Source organism: Stenella coeruleoalba (genome assembly GCF_951394435.1).
Source record: "Stenella coeruleoalba genome assembly, chromosome: 2".
In the NCBI taxonomy this organism is placed as follows: Eukaryota; Metazoa; Chordata; class Mammalia; order Artiodactyla; family Delphinidae; genus Stenella; species Stenella coeruleoalba.
Genome location: NC_137147.1, coordinates 26,215,252 through 26,234,238, shown reverse-complemented (window position 1 = coordinate 26,234,238; position 18,987 = coordinate 26,215,252). Strand labels below are relative to the sequence as shown.

The following is an 18,987-nucleotide window of genomic DNA, read 5'->3' as shown; positions in this document are numbered from 1 at the left end:
TGTGCTTTACAGTGTTGGGAACGAGGACCCACTGACATGTTGACAGGTGTGTGACCAGTGGTGCAAGGGACACATGATCACACCTCTTCTGCACGCCTTTTTGATGTGGCACAATCTTGGGGTATTTGCAGATACAAAACGACATCCACTTCTCTCAGTGTAGAGGCCTCCTCTTAAGTGTTGTCTCAGCTCCACTCTGTATAGTGAGTGAGCTCTTGTCTTTCTAGGCTGGATGGAGTTGTAGAGGGGCCTGCTCAGCTTTTCCCCTGAGTTTGACACCTTTTCTTCTAGCAGATTTTGGTGATGTCACTCACCCGTTGTTGCCTGGGAATTGTTCTCCTCTTGTATCCATTTCAAATCATTGCTTTCTCTTATGAGACTGTATGTGGGCCTTTGTCATGACGCTCATGTCTCGTGGTTGTATGATGGCTGCTGTACCTCCAGGCCTCACTTCTGTTTTCCAGGCAGGAAGAATGGAGGAGGACATGGAGGTGGAGGTGAAGGGCTCTTTCTTAGCAAGAATTTGTCTTTTGGAGGCGAGGGGCCAGGATATGCTTTCCAGGGACTGCTGCATCTTTCTCACTGATCAGAAATATGGTGTATGCTCACCCCTCAGTGCGCAAGAGGCTAGGGAATGGAATATTTTTAGCTGGGCTCATTGCCGTCCCAAGCAAAATCAGGGTTTGAATCGAGAGGAAGGGGACATGACTTCTGGGTAGGTACCACGTTGCTTTTTCTGTGGTCGACCCCATCAGGCTGAGCTGCAGAAATCACTGGACAAGACTGTCCTGCTGAGACCGTCGTGTGATGTAGAGGGTCAGGTGTGCTAAGGAGCATAAAAAACAGTCTCACCTAATTCTGGAAGCTTCTCAGATGTGAGGAATCCTTTGGAAAGGACTTGAAAGCCAGAAAAAGTTGCTTTTTAGACAGGGATAAACAAAAGTGGCTGAAGTGAACGAAGGGAACCAGGAGGCAGAAAAAGGAAAAGCAGGAGATGGATAGCACAAGAGGGGTGCACAATGAGAGAGCTGGGAGGTAAGCCTGGAGGCTAAGTTAATGTTGTCGTGGAAGGCTGTGGACAGCTGCCGCAGAGGCTCTGTGAGCCGGCCCAAATAGTTCTTATTTGGGGAAGGGGTGTGTAGATGGGCGGCCAGGTTGGGAGGATACGTCTCCAGGGTAGGCTGCCGGGCATGTTGGCTGAGGGGTCCAGACAGGTTCAGCCAGAGGCAGCAAGAATGTGGGAAGCAGGGGAACGTCAGGGGTCTAGAGGCAAAAAGTAGGAAGCACTGGCTGGGCACACCTGGCCAGCACCCACCTCTGGGCAGGGGTTCAGTTACAGGACTGAAGAGGAGAAAGACAGCATCTTGAGCAAGGATTAGCGGCACAGGGAGTAGAGACTGGAGAGAGAATAATAATGATGATGGCAGCAGCAGTGACTGTTCACACGTCCTGTGTGCCAAGTGCTGTGCTTGTGTGAAATAACTTATTTGATTCTAACAACCCTGTGAAGCAAAATGTGGTGTCATCGCCAGTTTTGCGGAGTTTAAGTGACTTGCCCCAGGGCACAGAGCCAGTCAACGGTGACCCTCTGATCTGAGCCCTCTGACTCCAGAGCCCGTAGTCAGAGCCAGCTGAGCCCGGACCTTAAGTCCTCCTGGACCTGGAGAAGAGAGGGCTGAGTTCTCGGGTGCCCTCTTGGGAGGTTTGCAGGCTCAGCAGGTCTGAACAGATACCCTCTTTGCAACTGCTTAGAGGGAAAGGAAGTAGAAAGGAGTCATAGTAAGGAGGAAGGAAGCAGCTGGGGAGGTTATGAGTGGGTGAACTGTCTAGGAGAGGAGAGTGAAGGGGAGGTAGAGGTTCTCCATGAAGCTGGGAGAGTGGTGGCCCGTTTTGACAGCACCTAAGAAAAGAGAAGAGAGGACCAAGGAGGAAAATGTCTTAAATTCTTTAGTAGGAAGAGAGTTTGCGTTAACTTTGTTGTCTCTAGAAATGACTGAATAGGGAAAAGGGTTTTTGCCCCCTTCCTTTCCCTCCTCCTTCCTTCCTCCCCTTTCCTCTTTGGTGTGTCTCCCCAGCCATGCTGACTTTGGGATCTCCATACCAGCACATTACAGGGATTGAAATGTTAGGGCTGGATAAACCAGCTGTGGGAAAAGGGGTGGCTGGGAAGTATCAGAATAGGAAATGGTATTAATAGGAACAGATGAGGATGGGGGCCAGGATCGGGAGAGGCAGGGTCAGTGTCATTCCCAGAGCCGGGGAGGGACCTGAGAGGTCATGGAGCGTGGCCCCTTCGGTTTAGAGGTGGAGAAGATGAGGGGTGGGCCTTTGAGCGGCTCAGGTATAGAATCGTAAGAGTTAGAAAAGCCCTCAGATGTCACCTTGCCCCCCCCCACCCAAGGTCACACAGCTAATTAGTGTAATAGAATGTGCCTCTCTTTCTGCAGCCATGCCATCCTGAAACCTTGAGAGCTGCATGCATTTATCTGAAGTTCATGAAAAGGCCGTGCACTGCACTATTTGTGCAACAGCGAGTCTGTGAGAATAAAACTCTCTTTACTGCAATCCTCTGGGACTCTCGCAGAAATGAGATGTTGATCATATGAAGCAATCTCAGTGAACAAAAAAACTTTCAGGGAAAGTTGTGTCCCCTGAGCCAGCCAGTCTGCTGAGGGGGACACGCGGCTTCGCAGAGTGAGCGGCTAAAAGCCAGCAGGGAGTGACTAGGGACGCCAGCCAGCCATTGGTGAAAATTCTCCCGACATAAACGATCTCCTTGTTCTTCCTTTGATGGATTCAGTCTCTCAAAAATAAAATGCATCTGTGAACATCATACCTGCCTCTTCCCTTTTCTTTTTAGCCCTTTACTGAGAAGTAACTGAAAGCAGTTTTAATTGTAGAGGCCGCAGCCCAGGCGGACATGGGTATAAATATGCGCAGGAGATAGAGCCCCACTCATAAAATCGAGGTTTTTTCTGGTCTCGTGGGGCTGCCGGTGACTTTACTTTTTGTCCCATCTACCATCCCCACGGCTGGTTACTGGGGGCTGTGCAGGTTTCTCCTGGTTTCACAGTGGTCACTGCATAAGAGGCCGTGTTTAGCAGTGCCAGGGTGTCCTTGGTTCATCCATACCGGGGAGTCCCCAGGAGGCAGCCCCACATGATGCCCTGCCCGGCCCTGGGGGCCTCGCTCTCCGGCAGCTGGAGGGGGGCCCCGCTAACGGCAGGCACCACCTGCCCTTCGAGCAGCTTATTACTTGGGTCAATCTCAGTGTAATCGTGGGCTTTTGGGGGACCACAGGCTGTAAAAGGGCAGAGAAAACAATGGGTTAGTGACTGGAGAGAAATCTTTACAGGTTCCTTTATTACAGTGAAGAAAATTCTCTCCAGGAGAAGTAAAAGACCCAACCCATTCAGTGTAAATCCACTATACTTCAGTTTTTTAAAAATGGACTGAAATAAAGGTTTTCAGAAACACTGATAAAAATTTGCCCCCTGACTTTTGGAGCCATGATTTCGCTTGTTTTGGTCACCACATCCTACGTCATTTCACTCTCCATCCTTATGGCCACATTTCCCAGAGACCGGCCGTGAGTCACAAAGTTACTGTCTCTCCCATCAGCTTTCAGCCCCTCGGATCATGTCAATGGGAAAGTCTCAGTTTGCACCTAGTCTTCCCTTAACACCTTTGTAACCTTGCTAATCTACCTTTTTAACCAAGAGAGAATATGCTCAGACTTCTGGCAAATAGCAATATGTGGCTATAATAAAATAAAATTTGTGTTTTATTTAAATTCTATTGTTTTTTATAATTACCTTCTATATGGCTGGTGATGCTAAATTTCCACTGAGAATATAAAGTTTCCTTTTAAATAAATTTATTACAGTAAAAGTAAGGAATCACCTTAAAGAAATATAATCAACTTAAAGAAAATATAAAGTAGATGCAGAAAGTACACAGCTACAGCAAAATTCATGCAGGTAGAGTTTGAAAATCGCAGACGTTTGGGAAACGCTGTCTGATAGCACTTCTTCCCAGAGGCTTTTCCTCCCCATCCTTCCCCAGCAGGAGGGATAACAGAACTTCTTCCACTTAACCCTCCCTGCTGGCTTTTATATCACAGGATATGCGGTGAGTTACCTATCGTTCATTGCGTCCTCTCTAAATTGCCGTAGTAACTTGAAGGGAAAAAAAGGAACCCAGTGAAAATTTCTAGCCCCATAGTTCCCTCCTGGTCCCAGACCAATGTCAGCGTCTGTGTTTTTGGAGTTGATACCAATGTGTAAGAGCATCTTGTTCCAGTCTGGCTGCGCACCCAGCCAGCTCCGATTCCCTTCTCATTTTCAGCCACCACCTCATCTGTATTTCAGCCACACACAGCACACCTGGGCCTTTCTTGCCTCCCATCTTTATTCAGGTTGTTTTCTCTAGCTGGACATCCTTCCTGTAGCTTTTCTGCCAGTTGCAAGCCTGCTCAGTCTTTCAGTTGGCACGTCTTCTAGGAGGTCTCCCCAGATTCCCCCAACCGGAAGGGTCCGTTCTCTCTCTTTTTTTTTTGTAATTTTTTAAAATTAATTAATTAATTTATTTATTTATTTTTGGCTGTGTTGGGTCTTCGTTTCTGTGCGAGGGCTTTCTCTAGTTGCGGCGAGCGGGGGCCAGTCTTCATCGTGGTGTGCGGGCCTCAAGCGGGGGCCACTCTTCATCGTGGTGCACGGGCCTCTCACTGTCGCGGCCACTCTTGTTGCGGAGCCCAGGCTCCAGATGCACAGGCTCAGTAGTTGTGGCTCACGGGCCTAATTGCTCTGCGGCATGTGGGATCTTCCCAGACCAGAACTCGAACCCATGTCCCCTGCATTGGCAGGCAGATCCTCAACCACTGCGCCACCAGGGAAGTCCGGGTCAGTTCTCTCTTTAGTGCTACCATGATATTTTGCTATAACCTCTCTTGTCTTGTTAAGAGTAGGGCATAATAGAACCAGCAATAGATGAGGGATTGTTGGTTTCTAGTTCCAGCTCTGTGTCCAGCTAGCTTTGGGGCTGTAGCGAGGTCGCTTTGGCACCTCTTCGTCTCTGTTTCCTCACCTGGAAGATGAACAGGGGGGATGGTGGCAGTAGTCTTTCAGTCACTGCAGTATGTGAGTCTTCTTGAGGCATTACTGTTATCTCTACAGTGTTCCTTTCTCCAGCCAGATTGTAAAATCCTGAGCAAAAGGTCCCAAATCCCAACACCTCCCGTTTGTGCCTAATAGGTAATTAGTTACCCAATAAGGTTTCTGAATAAAATAATGTTCATTTGAGATACCTAACATCTAGAGATCTAAACTTTACCACTTTTTAGTTTATTCATAGCAGAAATATACATACATTATTATATATTCCCATAATTATTTTTAGCCACTAAAACTGTTTCTATACATTTCGACCCTTTTTCCTCCTGATAAATGCTTCTTTAGAGTTTGAATTGGAATAGAGATGTTATTTTGAATCTGACCAGCAGGGGGCAAACTTCACCCAGGAATTGCCATGTAAATCACTATCGCTTCAGTTTGATAGGGCTTGGGAGTCTACAGATAGGATTTGGAAGTTGGTTTTCATCTTTCTACTAGACACCTTGTTGTTGATAATGCCAGCAGGAGCTAACTGTGCTCTAATATGACCTAAAACCCAAAAGTGCCAAAATTGGGGTGCTGGGGAGTTCTTGTTTGTCTTTAAAAGAAGGGAGAAGGTACAATACTTGCAAATACATCTGGACACTAAACATGAATGGCAAGAATTAGGAACTGAGGGGGAAAAGAGTGGGGACTTCAGCTCTCAGGAGAGATTTCAATGAGGAGAAATCTATTGGCCAAAGAAAACGTCAGTTTATGAAAAATATCTGGTTTTTAATCAGTATTATAGTTGGGGAACATCTTAGAGCAGGGGGTCCCCAGTTAAGCAGTCCACTGCCTGATGCTGAATGAACCTTGTAGCCATGATGACAATGGCAGACTTCTCCTCTGCTCAGATTTGGGTTTCCGCTGTGAAGGTCATACAATTTATAAAGGTGAAGGTCACAATTGTGACCCACACAATTTGGTGGGTCACACAACTTATAAAGTAGAGCCTTGGTGTTCGATGCAGTGCTAGTGATGTGTTATATGATCTAGGACAGATGACCTCCCCTCTCCCAGGCCTTTGTAAAACTGACCTCAATGAGGTTTGGATGCACTTGTGAGATTTTTATTGGACATTTAAGAATTATGAGGGTAGAAAACGTCTCAAGAAAATGGTATTTTGACTGCTTTTCTTCCAGAGGAGTGATATGTTTTGAAAATATAAGGTAGCTTTGGCTTCACTTTAGCTGGTCTCTCATTTCTGCACTTCCCCTTGCTAAGTGTTTATGAATTTGGCCCCTGGCTGCAGAGTTTCTTCTTTCTGTCATGGGAGCCCTGTAAGCTCCTTACTGTGGCTTTAGCTCTTCCCTCATGGGCAACAAGTTGCGCTAGTAACCATTGGTCCGAACCCTTCACATCACTCTCTGGTTAGAGGCCGTGGCCCAGGCAGGATGGTCCAGCAGGGGGCCTTCCACTAGGACATCAGGGCTCTGGATGCCCGGCACTTTGCTCTATTTTAAGCCTGTGCTGTCTTGCAGCAGGGAGGTGAGTCTAGGGCCCAATATGTGCTGTGGATATTAAGAGACTTCAAGGACACTTCCCCCCATTTATCCCAGTTATGTCCCCTGCTAAAATAGGTTAACGGTATCTAATTAACCACTGAACATTGTCATGCTGCATAAAGATAGCATCCTGGCTGTTCTTTGAGCCATGGTACTTTATCTCCATTTAGATCTCTGCAGTATTCCATTAAACTCGAGAGCAACATTTTAACCAAGATGATGTCTACATTAGGGCCGCCTTTCACCCTTCAGCACGTGACCCGTGTAGGCAGCAGCTGAGGCCTTCTGTCTGATGCAGCAGGGCGGGCAGAGGAGACTGGCTCTGCAGGCGGGGAGGGTCCTTACATTACGGTCCTTCTCTGCCACTGAGCCCCAGAGTAAAACCGAGGATCCGGGATTGGGCAGTGGTTCTGCGTGGCTGCAGGCGCGGGATGTGCCAGCGCCGTCAAGCTTGTCCTTCACTGACCAAATCATGCCCAGTGCACGTCAGCGTGGTCTGTAAATGTCAAAGGAAGGGAAGTGCATCTGAGCAAAAGAAGTTAGAAAAAGCGAGTGCCTGGAGGAAACGGTGACCTGGCTAGGTGGGTTCTCCTTTCTCCCATGACGCGAGCTGTCGTGTTGTAAATTAACCAACGTTAACTACCACATGGTCAGGCTGACAAAGCTACAGTGCTGCTGTAAGTTGAAAGTATGTCATCTCATCATGGAAAATGTTAATTGAATTTGAAGCAGAGTCTGTAGAATGAGCCTTTCCCCTGGTGTAGAACTGCCTGCATGCCTGTATCATGTAGGGTTTAAGAAGTGGGCCTTGTATACTGGCCCGACCCCTTTCTAGGTGGGTGACCTTGGGCAAGTTACTTTACTTCTCTGAGCCCCAGTCACCTCATCTGTAGAAGGGAGCACGTTTAAACAAGATAATGTGATAATTAAATAAGGTAACATATAATACTATATATAATAGTGTTATATAATAGTAACATATAAACAAGATAATATAATAACAATGCTTGGCACCCAACAAACTCAGTAAGTGTTAACTGTTATCATCAGTCATCAGTCCTCCTGTGACAAGCCATGGGGGCGGGGGCCTGGGAATGGACTCTCCCCTGAGAATCGAGGGTGGATGTGTGGAGCCCAGGCCGAGTCACCTAGTGTGGATTGTAGAGAAGCGGGGTGAACACCAGGAGGGGACTGGTTGAGTGCAGAACTGAAGGACTGGGCTTTAAAGGAAGGTGAGGATAGTGAGACAACGCCCTTACCCTTGAAGTCTCCACCTGTTTAAAGAACAGACGGCTTCACGTGAGGCTGAGAGATCTTAGAAACTTGGAAAGCACCACACAGAGAGTGCCGTGGTTCCCCTCTTGTCAAGTCACTGACCAGGTCCGGCACATCCCTTGCTGCAAAGCAGGAGGCCAGGATGCCCTTACTCCTGACACCCCGTGTCCACAAGGTGGGAGGTGAGGGAGGACGCTTACTCTCAGTGTCCGAAGTTAAAGCTTTGTTCTTCAAAATGGCCAAAGTAATCAGCAAGTGATGGAGTAGCTCTTGAAAAGAAACCTGGCATTTAATTAACTTTTCAAAGCGCTGGTTCAGCAACCTCTATGTTTTACATTTTGAATATTGAACAGGCATCTCTAATCAGATCTGAATTGCTTCTGGGCCTCCCCCGGTGGACGGCACCTGCTGAGCTTTTACGAGCAACACAGGATCCTGAGTTTCAGGAGGGCCAACTCAGAGTCACTCGGAATGGAGCCTTCAGTCTGTGAGGCCGTTTCCTTCCTCCCCTCAGCCTGTAGGTCAAGTCAGAGTTCGTGAACGCTTCTGCAAGAGGAAAGTAGGCAACTCGGAAGGACAAGGCAGCAAGGCTTACATTCTGCTGCTTAGCGACAGAGAGTTCAGTCTACTCTCTGAGATGAGGTTTCGGGCAGTGGTTCTCACATACGTGACTGGGCTTCATTTCTAGAAATTACTACCTCAGGGGGCCTGTGATGCAGCCTAGCACACGGGTGCTGCAGAAGCTTCCCAGGTGTGATTCTCTTGTGCACCACTGGTTAAGAACTCCTGGTGTAAAGGATTCTCTCCAGCTTTCAATTAGCTATCTGTTGCCTCCTGTAAGTATGGAAGACCTGTGAGCACAGTAAATCCAACCAGATGGCGGGGTGCCCGGAGGACATCTAAAAATCAGCGGGTATCTGCTTTTGAAAGGGCTTGGGGCAGTGGGTTTGGGAGATAAGGATTCTCGTTTCAGCATCGTCACTAACCAGCTCTGTGGACAAAGCACACAGAGCTTTGGTGGGTTGGTGCCCACTGTCCCAATCTATCGGTGCATATAAAACGGTGCTCCTGAAGCCTGCTTTGCCTCTCTTCCAGAGCTAATGTTGATAGACATGAAAGTCTCTCCAGGCTCCCCAAAAGTGCTCTATCTCTGTACATTGGTCTCGCCAGTATTAGAATTGTCAGGTTCCCAAACCCTCTAACGGCCACTTCTGGGGAAACAGTCACGTGGGCCACGGCGGGCAGTAAGAGACCAGAAGCCCAGGGTGGAGCTGGCAGTCCTCCTGCCATAGGTCTGGGCCAGCTCACACCGTTTCCCTGGAAGTGTGTGATGACCCAGAACCTGCAGTCCTCTCCCTCAGCCTCCACCGACCTACACAGTCTGTGGGAGGCGGGTCTTTAGCCCACATCCTTCTTGGGTTACCTACCCTGCTGGGCAATGATAGACCACCAGGTTTTCATTATTTTTTAACCTGTCACCAGCAATTTAAAAATGCGCTCTGCATCGTGACTGGGTATTTCTGTATATAAAACTGAAAAAAATTTTATGTAACATTTATCCTTACTATTTGCAGTACACTCTCTTCACTGTTCTTTGCTATTGGAAAAAAAAAAGACAAAAAATAAAGGCTGGTGGTGATCCTCTAAATTGATTTCATGGCTCACTAATTGTTCATGACCTGTGGTTTGAAAATCCTTATGCTAGGTTCCATGTCACTGCATGGTCTGAGGTGCGTTTGGGGACTAGACAGGTAAAGTATAAATCTGTGGAGTGGGGGATTATTTCAAATAGCACGTTAAATTATATCACTGAGATACATAGACAAGTTATTTGCATATTCACACTTCTATAAAGAAATGTACACTCTGCCTCTTCTAAAGTATGCTTCCCACTTCCTTTTGCTTTCTCACTTTTGGTAGCGGCAGAGCTACAGGAAATACTTCACTAGCCTCTTAACTTCTGTAAGAAAAGCAGCAGTGCAGGTTCAGCGGTAAAGAACTAGTAGGGACCCCCAGGTGCCAGGGAGGGTGGGAGCTCAGGCTTGGAGGGGGTGGGGCACAGCCCAGCTTCCCTGAGTTTTTCCTCGTGGGAATGCAGGCCCAGTGTGGCCAGGGTTTGTATCTGAAGAATTCAGAAATCCGGACTTTTTTGTACAAAATCTCCCAATCTGGACAACACATTAATGTTAAAACAGAAAAAAAATTAAACCAAACCAAAATAAGCAGCGGTGTGGTGCCGCCCAAACTTATCTGCAAGCTAGGGACAGCCCAGAAGTGGCCAACTGCTTCAAAGGCAGTGTTTCCTGCTGTTTCTCCAGGGCCCCGCCCAAGTTCCCACTAGGCTTTCCATCTCCCGAGCAGAAGGCTCTCCCAGAACCTGCTCTTTCTAGCAGAGAGATTGAGAGACAGACGGACAGGCAGACAGACAGACAGAACGCCCCGTGGGGCATCCGTGCCCTCCATCCTTGAGGGCTGTCTCTTGTTCTTGCTCCTTCCCTGCTGCGGGAGGACCCTGGGCCCCCCCGGGGTGACAGGGAGCAGGCTGTGGGCTCAGCGGCAATTATGCTGAAGATGGACCTCAGCCCCTGTTCGGATGATGAGTAGATAAATGGCAATTCATCAGCCTTCCCCCGGAAGAGTAGTGTTGTCATTATTGTTTCCTTCAGACAGAATCACCGCTCCTTTTGCCCCGGCACGTGGCTTAGGAAGGAAGGATTCTGTCCTACCTGCCGAGGGTGGTCAGAGAGGGAGCTGCCCCTTCTGCGCAACAGGAAGGCGCCGGCCTAGGCTGCCCAGCCTCTTGAATCCCGTTATTCTTCTGTGACCCCCGTTTCCATCCAAGCTCTTCTGCCGCTAGTGACATAGGACTGGCTCATTCGGACAGTGGGTTCGGAGTTCAGCCTCACCAGGACAGTTAGAGGCAGTGGTCCCTGGGAACTCAAGCCAGGAGCAGAGCCTCCCCTCCACACAGACAGAAGGCAGCCGTGCTGGCGGCGGGGGCCAGGGCGGGGGCTGTGTTCAGGATTCCTTTGACTTTGACTTAGAACAGGTCATAAACCTGGGTCATCTGCCATCATACGGTGGGGATGCCCTGGGTACCTGATGCAGTTTACCTTTGTGCCCCACCTGCTGCCCTGAAGGTCCCACTCGCCCCCCTACCCCTAGTTGCTCCGTCTCTTCAGTTGGCCCTTTAAGAGTTGAAAACTGCAGCCTAGGAGGTCCCCTCAGAGTTGTTCCATACTGTTCTTCCAACTTTACCTACCTGCTCACTTCCCCCTCCCTGACTTCAGCCAAAATTAATCCTTTCTACCCTCCTTCCTTCCTTCCTGCCTTCCCTCCTTCCCACCTTCCTTCCCTCCTTCTAGCCTTCCTTCCCACCTTCCTTCCCTCCTTCCCACCTTCCTACCCTCCTTCCCTCCCTCCTTCCTTCCTTCCCTCCCTCCTTCCTTCCTTCCCTCCCTCCTTCCTTCCTTCCCTCCTTCCTTCCTTCCCTCCCTCCCTCCTTCCCTTCTTTTACTCTGTCTCTCTCTTTCTTAACAGCGCAGTTATAGTCTATTTCATGGGAAGTAGTCTGTTTAGACTTAGGTTTATGATTCTACTCTTTGGGGATTATTTGCCTTTTGAGGAAGGTGCTGGTTGGCCCCCATGCAGCTCTTACTGGGAGGCCTTCTCGGCCTCCTGCTGGCCATTATGACGCTGCCACCACCCTTTGCCCTCGATCGTCATGGTGATTGATTTCTGACTTAAAAGAATTCATAGAAAACGAATACTCTGTTATCACAGAAATTTTCACACATACGGGAAAGTTATGTCCGTGTAACCCACACCCAACTTTAAAAATCTTCAGCGTTTAGCAGATCTCATTTAGAAGACTTAAGATCAGTGTTTCTCAGAGTATCAGTAGTGACCCTCTTGGATTAGAATTACTGGGAATTTGTTTAAGATGCATATTCCTGGGCTCCCCCCCGCCCAAGACCAACTGATCCAGAAATCTCTCGTTGCTGGGTCCAGCAATCTCCACGTCTGACAAGCTTCCCAGATGGTTCTTAACACACGTTCAGCTTGGGGAACCAGGACCTCACATAGCGACTGTGCAAACAGACTTCCTGCTCGTGGAATGTCTTACTTGCCCACCATCACTCACAGGGCCTTCCAGTCCTTCAGGTGGAGGAGACAGAAAGTCAGGCCTGAACTGAGCGGCTAGTTCGTCCCCTTTTGCTCACGGGAAGATACACATGTTAGCACAGCAGCTTCAGATAAGACCCAAGGCCTCAGTCCTGAGGAAGTGCTCTGTAAATTGGTCAGTTAACTGTTGAAAGGAAGGCACCATGTCATCTATACCCTTTTGCGTTTTGAGCTTCTCACTCAACTTGCACTTAAGCTCAACAACTTAATTTGGAGTCATGCTGAAATAAGGCCATAGGAAGGCATTACTGTAATTTTCTTACGCTGGTTGTGGGCCTTGGTCTATAAAGAGGAATCTAGACAAATAAAGTACTTGGGTTATGCTAATTTGCTCCCACTTTTGAAACCCCCTCCAGCAGGCCATGTCAGCGCAGGAGACTAGAGGGTTCTCATAAACCTTGTCTCTCTTTTTTTCAGGTCAGGAAGGAGGGCTTCTGAAGAGATAGAAGAGTATGTTTCCAGTATTCTTACAACATCCTGTGGTGACCATAGTCAACAGTGCAGTCTGGGTGGTCCTCATCTGTTCAGCCTTTATTGAACACAGCATTCAAAGACAGACAGCAGGAAGTTGGCCACGGGCTGGGGCTGGAGTTAGGAACACTAGTCAAGGGTTCGGTTAATGCGGCTTCCTCAGCTGAAGGGCTGGACTCTGGCATTGATGCTCATGTCGTATCTCCCGCTGCGTGGTTTTTAGAATTGTATGTTCAGGTATCAAGAGTACTGACCCATGGGTTCTGCTTTACTGATGCAGATGGGCAGAAACAACTCCAGCCTTCTAAACCTAGCCCCTTCTCCTAAGACTTATATCAAAAAGAAAGAAGGAAGGTTTCTGGGTAAAGACGGAATGGGAAGGTGGGGCCATGGATCTCATAGCTGCGGGGTGGATGGAGCATCCCGTCCTGGTCGGGGTGACGCTGCCTGTGGGACGTAGCACCCCATGGCTCGTGTGGCCGTACGTGGCAGACCAGCTGCCAAATCAAGTCTGACCAAGTTGGTGGAGGGAGTGGGTCCAGAAGCATTTTCATCTGGGAGAAAGAATGGAAGCAATGACAATATAGGGTTTTCACTTTCTGCTTTCCTTTCCTTCTTTTTGGGGGCAGTCACCGCCTCAGACAGCAGAGCCTGGATGGATCAGATGATGGAGGAGGTAAGATGTCCTTGGGGAAGTCAGAAGGGCTTCCAGAGACGTCCCAGAGCATTTCCTGAGCTACAGTTAAGGCGCCATTTGCTGCAGGCTTACTGGAAACATCCCCTGTGGCCTCATGCTAGCCTTTTGTTTTGCATCTCTGTGCCTTGCTAAGTGCTACTGCCCCTGCCTAGAATACCCCACCTTCTTCTTTATCCACTAATCCTCTTTGTCCTTCAAAACTCAGCTGGAAGCATCACCTCCTCTGAAATGTCTTCCTTTCCATCCCAGCCTTTCTCTGAGTCTGATGTTCTTTCTCTGTACCGGCAACCTCCTGGGCAAACTTCCATTGTAACACACCACCATGGCAACAATAGCTAATACTTATCAGGTGTTTATTATATCTCAGGCACTGTCCCACCACTTTATAGATGTTAAAGCGTTTCATTTCACAACAACCCTATGAGGCAGTACTATTATTATCCCCATTTTATAGTTAAGGAGACTAAAGTACAGAGAAGTTAAGTTGCCCATGGTCACAGAGCTAAGTGATTATCACACTTCAATTCTTTATTGGCTTGATTGTTCTTCCAACCAGGCTCTAAGCTCCTTGATAGTGGACACTGTGTCTTAGTTATCTTTGCATCTCTCATGCACGACACACAGTAGCCAGTTAAAGGCTGACATTGTAAATGAGGGAGAAACAGCACTTACATGTCCAGCAGCCATGTCACAGCTGAAACCTGTGTTCAGAAACTCAAGAGAAAAGGTAAAGTTTGTGTGTACTTTTACAAGAAACCTACTAGAGTGGAGGTTATCTTCAAGACCTAAATGATCAAAGCCTCTTTTTGAACCCACATATTTACCATTTCCACACTATTCCTTTGTGCAGAATTCAGTTTCCATCTTGTATCATTTCCCTTGTGCCTGAAGCGCTTCATTTAACATCTTTTTTGTAGAGTGGGTCCTCTGGCAACAAATTGTCTCAGCCTTGTTTGTCGGAAAATGTCTTTACTTTTCACCAGATACAGAAGTCTGGGCTGGCAACTCTGTTTTTCCTTTGAGCATTTTAGATACTTAGTTCATTGTCCGCTAGCTTGCACTGTGTCTGAGGAGAGCTCAGTGGTCCTCCTTACGTTTGTTCCCTTGTATGCAGTATATCTTTTTCTCCTGCTTTTAAGGCTTATTTCTCCTTATTTGTATTCTCAGCAGTTTGGTTGTGATGGGCCTTGTTGTGCTTTACTCTGTGTTTATCCTACTTGAACTTCTTGAGTCTGTGCATTTATGGTTTTCATCAGATACAGATAATTGTAGCCATTGTTTCTTTTCTTTTTTTTAAATTGAAATATAGTTGATGTACAACATTATGCTGGATCAGGTGTACTATGTACTGATTTGACATTTGCATACATTAATGAAATGATCTTCATGATAAATCTATCTGTCCCCATACAAGTTATTACAGTTTTATTGACCATATTCCTTATGCTGTCTGTATATTACTTCCCTGTGGCTTATTTATTTTATAACTGGAAGTTTGTACCTCTTAATCCTCTTTCCCTGTTTCACCTCACCCACCCCTGCTCTGGCAATCACCTGTTTATTCTCTGTATCCGTGAGTCAGTTTTTGTTTTGTGTTTGTTTTGGTGTTTAGATTCTGCACATAAGTGAGATCATATGGTATTTGTCTTCCTCTGTCTGACTTATTTCACTTAGCATAATACCCTCCGGGTCCATCCATGTTTTCACAAACGGCAAGATTTCCTTTTTTCATGGCTGAGTAATATTCCACTGTATATATATATATATACCGTATCTTTCTTATCCATTCATCTACTGATGAACACCTAGGTGGCTTCTCAAATTCCAGCTGCCTTAGCCCCCTAAACTTTGACCTCTGTCTCCTCAGCTCAGCCAGACCTCCCTCCCCATGCTCCACTTGGGGTTCCCCACCTCTGTGCCAGTGTCCAGGAAGCATCTCAGGCAGAAGCCAGGGTGACTGCAGGGCCCACTTCATTTGTTTCCCTTCCCTTGGGGATCACAGTTCTGTGCTACCTCTTGTCCACTGTGTGAAAACAGTTGTATCTTGTATTTTTTCCAGTTTTCTAATTGTTTATAGCCGGAAGGCAAGTCTGGTAACAGTTATTCTCTCATGGCGAGAAGTGGAGTCCCAAAGCCTTCTATTAAATAACCTTTGCTTGCAACTACAGAGTGGAGGAGAGAATTAAATCTGTGGAACGTGGATGGTTCTCTTGCCTTAGCTGCCTCACAGGATTAGGGCGAGGGTCATATAGGACAATCGTGAAATACTCTGGGATGGTGGTTAAAATACAGATTCCCAGGCCACCCACAAAACAGAAGCTGGAGTTTGGGGCCCAGGGATCTGCATTAATTTAAGTAAGCTCCCTGGATAAATATTTCGCACATTGAAGTTTGACAACCCTGCTGTAGTGCCTCCAAAGCCAGGATTGAAGACTGGAGGGGGAGTTGTGTGCAAGAGTACTTCTGCCTCATCTCCTTCCAAAGGGGTTTGAAGGTAGAAAGGGAGTCTCTGGAGGTCAGGAATTCAGCCTGCACTCTAGGAGTTAGTAAGAGCTCCTGGGCCCGCTGCTCCCATCGTTCTTCAGCACTTCGCTTTTCCATTATCTCTTATTGACAAGCTCATTTCTTTTTGCCAGATATTCCTCCTTAGCTCTGCTCACTAAATTCCTCTCAGCTGCCAAACTTCTCCACCCACTAATAATTCCCAGCGGCCCTGTTCAACAAGGTATCCTGCACTTCTTTTACCAGAGTCTGCTTTCCCAGATGTGTTCCTAGGATGTCCTCTGCCAGTGCTACACTGGCAGCTGTGATGATCAGTGATTGGTGGCTACTGCCACCCTTTGGGTTGGCCTGTCCTCACAAACGCTCTGTTGCTTCAGCCATTGGTTGCATAGGGCAGCAGGGCAACCACCCAGGAGGATGTTCCCTGGACTCAAGGAGGCAGGTCCCTGCCAGACATGAACAGAGCTGTTTGGTGCTTAAGGCGCAGTGTGCTTGGAAATTGTGATGCTGATGAATCTGAGGTGCTCGTTCAATTCATGGTCTACAGAAGGTCTGTTCAACTGGGACTTTTCTCCACACCTCTCCCCACCCCACCTTGGACCTCTTTCCAGCTCCCCTCCAAGGACCTCTGAAATCCCACCTTCTCCATTTTTTTTCAGTGTGTGAACATGCTCCATTTCAAGGAGTACCTGTTAAATATTACAGCAAAACCCTCTGAATACTGAAGTTTACACACATCACAAATGCATTATTAGAAGGTTGTGCTGGCCGCCATTGTGACATCATCACGTTAGAATCAAATTGTTGCAGGGGTTTTTTTTGTAAATTTATTTATTTATTTGTTTATTTTTGGCTGTGTTGGGTCTTCATTGCTACGCACGGACTTTCTCTAGTTGTGGCGAGCAGCGACTGCTCTTCGTTGCGGTGCTTGGGCTTCTCATCGCTGTGGCTTCTCTTGTTGCGGAGCACAGGCTCTAGGTGCGCGGACTTCAGTAGTTGCAGCACGTGTGCTCAGTAGCTGTGGCCTGCGGGCTCTAGAGCGCAGGCTCCGTAGTTGTGGCACACGGGCTTAGTTGCTCTGCGGCATGTGGGATCTTCCCAGACCAGGGATCAAACCCGTGTCCCTTGCATTGGCAGGAGGATTCTTAACCACTGCGCCACCAGGGAAGTCCCAAATTGATGCAGTTTTAAGCAACTCTATAGGCCACCTTGTCCAAACCTGCCATTTGACGTGTTAAGAGATTGAGCTTTACAGATTATTATACAGAATCTCAGGACTCAAAGGGAAGCTCTGATCTTCTGACTCTCAAGGGAACAAACACTCTGCTGTCATACTGTGGTGTCCACCAGCATCACTGCCATCACCAGTATTACCAAACATTTACCGCGTTGTGTAGTACTTCTTTTTTCTCATTTAATTCACAAAACAAATCTATGGGAAAGTTCCTTTAAATCAGTTTTATTGAGTTCTAATTTGCATACAGTAGACTGCATCCATTCAAAGTACACAGTGTGAATTTTTATACATGTATATACCCAGTTAAATCTCCACCACCATCAATATACAAAACATTTCCATCACCCCCAGAAGCTTCTCATGCCACTTGCCAGTCCACCCTTCCTCTGCCCCTCCAGGCAGCTATGATCTGTTTTTTTGTCAAGATAGAGTGGTTTGTAGTTTCTAGAATTTTATACACATTGAATCATATGTATGTACGCCTCTGTGTTTGGCTTTTCCCGCTCACTGGAATGGTTTTGAGGTGCATCCAGCTGGTTGCATGTATCATTACCCTGTTCATTTTTGTTGCTAATATATGGACATAGCACATTTTGGTTATCTAGTCACCTGTTAAAGGACATTTCAGTTGTTCGTTATCCCCATTTTAAAGATGAGCAGACTAAGGCAAAGAAAGGTAACCTTGCCAAAAGTCACACAGCTAGTAAATGACAACATCAGGATTTGGAAGGCAGCTGTGCTCACCACTCCATTACTAACGCAGCATAGCTCAGCACCGGGCTTTGAATGCAGGTCTTGGCTCCAGCGTCCTTGCTCTTGGCCTCTGAGCTGTAACAATGGTGCGACCCTCCGCTGTGCTGGCATCTCCTTGCACAGGTTGGTTGTGTCCATGTCAGTTCCCAGGTGTGTAAGATAGAGTGCTGGCATTACTGACGGGAGGCTTAATACAATTTCATTAAGGAAGGGGAGAAGAAAGATACTGTTTTCAGAGAATACCCCTACTATTCTTTTCCCCTTCACAAACTTGGAATGTGAAATTTGTGAATTGGCCTTAATTTTGGCTCCAGAGGTTTGACGCATAAAACCCTTTCTTGTCAGAGTGCACTTGATGTTACCTTCTAGGAGGTATGCCTCTTCCCTGGCATAAATCTGTTTTCCATGCAGTTATGCCTGAGTCCTGTAGTGGAAAATCAGTTCATATGTTCCACTTCACACTCGACTTAGTCCATTTCACTGTATGTGAATGTTTAGAATCCATTATGCAATAGGAATCATATGTTACATATAACTAGTTTCTAGAATTATCTTTGCTCAGGGAATTACTTGGTTGGCTAGTTAAGGCTGCTCCTTTGAACTTAGAATAACCAGTGGGTGGGGAGACTCCACGAAATGATTGCCCTGAACCATCCATGGACGCTCATTCAGCAGTGACATTAAACAGATCTCTGGGCACCTGTGAGGGAACCTGCTGGTTCCCTTAATAAAATCACATCCAGGTTCCTTGAGGTCATCAGTGAGGAGTATTCTCACCTGGGAAGGGACTGCTCGTCTTCTGGTACTTGGTGGGGGTGGGCAGTTGACGAGTCGTCTCAAAGGAGAAGATGAATCTCCAGGAACAGAGATGAGAAGCCACGGTCCAGGGCCTCCTCCCAGCGCCTTGGAGGTGAGTTCCACTGAGGAGAGCCAAGGGGTCTTCATGCAGCGCCTCCTGTGGCTCGTGCTGCTCCCATGCCGACGGTGATGAGTGAGACAGCCCGTGCCCTCCAGGATTCTCTGACCTAGTGAGAAATGCCCGCTCTTCTTTCCTCCTCTTCTGTTTTCGTTTTGTTTTGTTTGCGGTACGTGGGCCTCTCACTGTTGTGGCCTCTCCCGTTGCAGAGCACAGGCTCCGGACGCGCAGGCTCAGCGGCCATGGCTCACGGGCCCAGCCGCTCCGCGGCACGTGGAATCTTCCCAGACCGG

General features: G+C 47.5%; 1 protein-coding gene across 1 annotated transcript in view; it reads left to right on the top strand.

The window, feature by feature from the left end:
* IFT43 (intraflagellar transport 43) overlaps window positions 1–18,987 on the top strand; it is a gene marked incomplete at its 5' end in the record, with an annotated part of 88,016 nt that overhangs the window by 51,510 nt on the left and 17,519 nt on the right. The window contains 2 exons of the mRNA XM_079915062.1: window positions 12,536–12,568; window positions 13,219–13,265. Of these exons, the coding sequence (XP_079771188.1) occupies window positions 12,536–12,568; window positions 13,219–13,265 (80 nt within the window). The remainder of the gene's footprint in view (window positions 1–12,535; window positions 12,569–13,218; window positions 13,266–18,987) is intronic.